Source organism: Hylaeus anthracinus, unplaced genomic scaffold, assembly GCF_026225885.1.
Source record: "Hylaeus anthracinus isolate JK02 unplaced genomic scaffold, UHH_iyHylAnth1.0_haploid 5, whole genome shotgun sequence".
Taxonomy (NCBI): Eukaryota; Metazoa; Arthropoda; class Insecta; order Hymenoptera; family Colletidae; genus Hylaeus; species Hylaeus anthracinus.
The window spans coordinates 900306-904766 of record NW_026535322.1 but is presented as its reverse complement, the minus strand read 5'-3'; the positions used below and the strand labels follow the sequence as shown (position 1 = coordinate 904766).

Below are 4461 nucleotides of genomic sequence, written 5' to 3'. Positions count from 1 at the left end.
ATACAACATATACCGGCACCGAAGCAGGATACGCCATATTAGTTATGTTTAAAGGGAATCGATTCGACGACTCGGTGATACAACGGCGTTCTAGGTAACATACTTACCGACGGGGTCTACAAGTTTGTCTCATCCGCATACGGTCAAACAATTAGCTTTGTTGCTTTATTATTGGGGTAAATACAATTTTTAACAATTTACTTAGATAAATCTTACAATAACGATGATTATATGTTACTTCTATCTACTCGTGAAATAAGAAATATTTACTGGATCACGTCTTTGTTATAACTAGTGGTTCACATGTCAGGTGCTATATAATATAAAATTATTTAGTGATTTATTAATTGATCATAGTATAATAATGATCAAAAACATATTACCTGTCTGTTTTGAATGCGAAAATATAGGAACATTTATATTTTTATACGAAAAACATTGGCGTATCATTCATTTGCAAGTTCATATACTTTCGCTGCTCCTCTTGTAGATTATTTATATTCAAGGGAATACTGTAAATACATAAAATGTTTACAAGTAATCAATGGTATCTTAATATACGTTTACCTTTTAATTAAGCATCTATATACATAAACTGAGAACTTACTCGTGTATCAACGCTCTGGCTCTGAAGGCAGCTAAATGAGCGTAATAGGTAGGAGCAGGATAACTAACGGATCTCGTGCAACGTGCAAACATATGACAAAGGTAATAGGTTAGCTGTTCAATTTCGTCTTCAGACATCCCAATCTCATTGCATATACATCTGTATTTTGTGGGTCTGGCGGTACCCTATACAAAAAAAAAGTAGAATGAATAAATTGAATTGAACTGTATGACTAATCATTGTATGATTTGCACTAACAAATTCTTGAAATTTATACCGCATCTACGATACGAATATATCGTAGAAACCATGGAATAAACAAACATTAAGTTTGTCAACGTACTTGAATGCTAGCATGTGATACAAGGTAGAAATCTATGTGTGTTGGATGTGTGATGTCTGTATCCACAATGGTACCCGCTTGCACGTTGAAATTCCTATCATCAGAATTTTTTTTGTCGGTAGGAAAGAGTCGTATATGATGCCTCTTTTGAACCACGAGGAACATAATATTAATCTTATGATCACCCTTTTCTAAACGCGCAATAGCCCTTCTTATTGCGGATAATTCAAAATGCATCACTTGAGGAAGTTGTCCTTCGCTTACGCCGTCTCTGCACATGCGTGAAAAGAAAATGTTTATCTAATTTATTTTGTGTATCAAACTGTAAATTGGCAATTTACTAAATTTTAATTAAATTTTAACTGCAATCAATTGTTCAATCGATTCAATCATATTTACCGATAAAAGATTATGTTCATAGGTTTACGTTTCGTTTGCTGATAGAAGAAATATAATTGGTTGATCATAATCTGTTCAAGATCTGCAATTATTTCTTCTCTTGGTGCCTGAAGTCTTAGCTCAATCTTATATTGGAAAGCACTGGCATCGTAACTGGCAGCAACCTGCCCCGTAACAATATTGATTAACAAACGTACCCATTAAAGAAGATTAAATATTTCTCAAAAGTATAATTAAAGATAATTGTTACAGCGGCGATTGATGGTATATCTGTAGCATCCGGAGATGGATGAGTGACATCCGCACCAACTAACATGCACGGTTTGGTTAAGCACAGCGGACTATAACAAATAATATTTTATACCTAGTACTGTGGTACTGTGAGCAATGGATTATAAAATACTTGTTAGAAGATAACATTACCGATATGTAGGAGCAAACGTATGATTAACACCGTTAAGTTTTGAATTAATCTTCAGCAAAATATTTGTGATTGTTGCATCAGATAATTTTTTTAAAGTTTGAGCCTTCAAACATTGAGTTACTATACCGCCCATTATTTTTATTTCAGAAATTTGTTTTACTACACCTAGAAATATTACATTGTTCGAAAATGTTTCTGAAGTCGAACGAATTATCATAGTGTTACTTACTGTACGCGTTGTCAAAGTTTGGAATGATTACCACTACCAATTTTAGTTTTTGTTGCTTTTTTTCTTCAAAGAACCGCAATATTTGGGTAATATTTTTACCTCTGATAGCTAAGTTCGTAAATGGTGTTAAGGCTTTTCCAATACTCATGTTGACGAATTGACCTGAAGCAGAACATAGAGAGAAACTATTAATTTAATTATCGTATTACGATACATGACTTGAAACACTGGATGGTCCATATACGTGTTGATCCGTAATATGAAACATACTAACCACCAGACTGTAATTTATCGTGTAATGTATACAAATCACGATCCTTAACGTAACCGTCTAAATTTAAAATAGTCCATGAATCTGGTTCTAATTGGCATGATTTACAAAATTTATCTGCGCGCCATACTCCTTTCATTACATTAACTTGTCTTTCCAGATACTTTAATTTGGGAGCATCTAGAACTCTAGCTGGTACTTTTTCAAATTCCCCAGTCACCGAAAGGTTGAATTCTTTCGTTAAAGTTGGTTGTTGATTTAATCTCATATTCGCAAACTGAAAATGCGTGGATAATTAATGTAACTAAAAATATACTACTCTTAACGTTCATGTACGTAAAAGTACTTACACCCCTCATAATCTTGTCTTTACGTGTGTTGGTATTAGTCGCTGCTTCTCGAATCATTTTCGAAGTCTGACTTTCATCCATTTTCTTTTGCGTGACTTGTCCAGCTATGATGGTACATAACTATGAAATATAGATAAAAATTAAATGATGTATCTCGTAATACTAACATTAACTAAAAATACTGTACAACTACCTCTACGGGTAAGTGTATCTTCTTGTTATTGGTTCGGGCTACCCAAAGGCATGGTAAGTCAGGATATCGCAACTTATATTTTTTTGTTTCTTCAAAATATTTTTCAACTGTACACACAGTACCATCGTCCAAAGTAAATTTATTTGTCCTTGGACACTCGACTAATCCACTGACACGGTACGTTCTTTTAGAACGAGGTTGGCCAGGAATTTCGTATTGAACTTTTAATCCTTTTAAGAATTTCGATATCTTATCAGAATTATACTGTATATCTCTTGGAGTTATGTGTTGAAGTGGTTCATAATTTCTTCCTTTACAAAGGTCCTTCATCAAATCAATAACTGGCTGAGGTGTAGGAAATCCTTTGTGTGCAACTAATTAAAAAAAAAAAAAAAAAAACAACAGCAAAAATAACAAAAAAGACTCAATAATGTTTGAAAAATAACCTAATGTCATACCATCTAAATTCAAGTAAGGTCTCCATCCAACTATGGCAGATTGAAATACTCCAACCCACAAATCCAAGCCATTTGTTAATGAAACAACTCTGCCTGGTTCTGGTTGAGCAAACAGTGATCTACCAACCTGTTTAAAGATTAATATTTACTATGACTGCATGGTACACTAATACAATTACATACCATTGAAGTTAATAAATTGTGCAAGACTATCAGTAATCAAATAAAAAAAAAAATTGAATTATGTTAACTGTTTGTTTCTTCTAGATAAATAAACAATCTTTTAATCCAAACATGTACATTATTAATATTCTAAATCATCTTACTGGAATAAAGTGGTTTGATGATCCATGACGTAGGATAATATCCAAAGCCTGTATACCTTGTTGCTCCTTATGTAAGTCGACTAGGCCATACCTTATACTTTTTAACCACGAGAGATTAACTAATGCAGCTTTTTTCATATACATTTTAAAAACTCTATCTTCATGACGTTCATGGTCAAAAACTGTTATGTCGTCCTGTTTCTATATGAAAGAATATTAAATGTATGTCAGAAAATAATATAATCACTTTATATAAGGAATAGTAAGGATAATAATAAATTATTAAATGTTCACTTACACTGTGATCACCAAAAGGAAGATCACCTGCACTATACGCATTTCTTTTCCCATCAAATGCTGGATATCTGTTTGGAAAATGCTTACTGCGGTATGCCTCAAAAACACGCCTCATTAAAAATTTTGGTCTATCTGGTTCAATAAGCACATCATAGTGGACAACATTTTCTTTGAAGTTAGAATTAAATACTATTTTAAACATATTCGTTTCCACAGTGATTCGTCTGCCATCTACTCCTCCACCAGGCCCACTTCTCTTTGGTATTTGATTAATATACATATCTTGCATTGCAAATGGTACAATAGTTTTTCCACCAACCTTCTTCACAGTTGTAGTATCCTAAATAAAACAAAAAATTCAATATTTCCCAGCACCTGTCTTTGTAGTAAAACTTATATTATAGGATTATGAAGCAACAATGGTTGTACCTTTCTATGTAAATATATGTGTTACCTTTTTCAATGCAATCATTTCAACAGGTTGACTTGATTCCGATAAACTTAATTGTTCTAAAGTTGCTTTCTGCTGCCATGAGCCAGCAGGAGGTTGCTGTTGTTGCCCTG

General features: G+C 33.2%; 1 protein-coding gene across 4 annotated transcripts in view; it reads right to left on the bottom strand.

Annotated features, from left to right (window-relative positions):
• Positions 1-138: 138 nt before the first annotated feature.
• Positions 139-4461, bottom strand: part of LOC128895432 (protein argonaute-1) — a 16513-nt gene continuing 12190 nt past the window's right edge. The window contains exons 4-18 of one of the 4 annotated variants that reach the window (XM_054158017.1): positions 4352-4458; positions 3899-4237; positions 3601-3801; positions 3275-3401; positions 2817-3190; positions 2624-2743; positions 2277-2550; positions 2003-2164; positions 1773-1938; positions 1600-1690; positions 1350-1513; positions 951-1221; positions 608-792; positions 384-512; positions 139-313 (exon numbers count right to left, since the gene is read on the bottom strand). In XM_054158017.1, the coding sequence (XP_054013992.1) occupies positions 425-512; positions 608-792; positions 951-1221; positions 1350-1513; positions 1600-1690; positions 1773-1938; positions 2003-2164; positions 2277-2550; positions 2624-2743; positions 2817-3190; positions 3275-3401; positions 3601-3801; positions 3899-4237; positions 4352-4458 (2669 nt within the window). In that variant the 3' untranslated portion in view covers positions 139-313; positions 384-424. Of the gene's footprint in view, positions 513-607; positions 793-950; positions 1222-1349; positions 1514-1599; positions 1691-1772; positions 1939-2002; positions 2165-2276; positions 2551-2623; positions 2744-2816; positions 3191-3274; positions 3402-3600; positions 3802-3898; positions 4238-4351; position 4461 lie in introns of all 4 variants that reach the window. The other 3 variants (XM_054158019.1, XM_054158016.1, XM_054158018.1) reach the window with 3 other exon arrangements.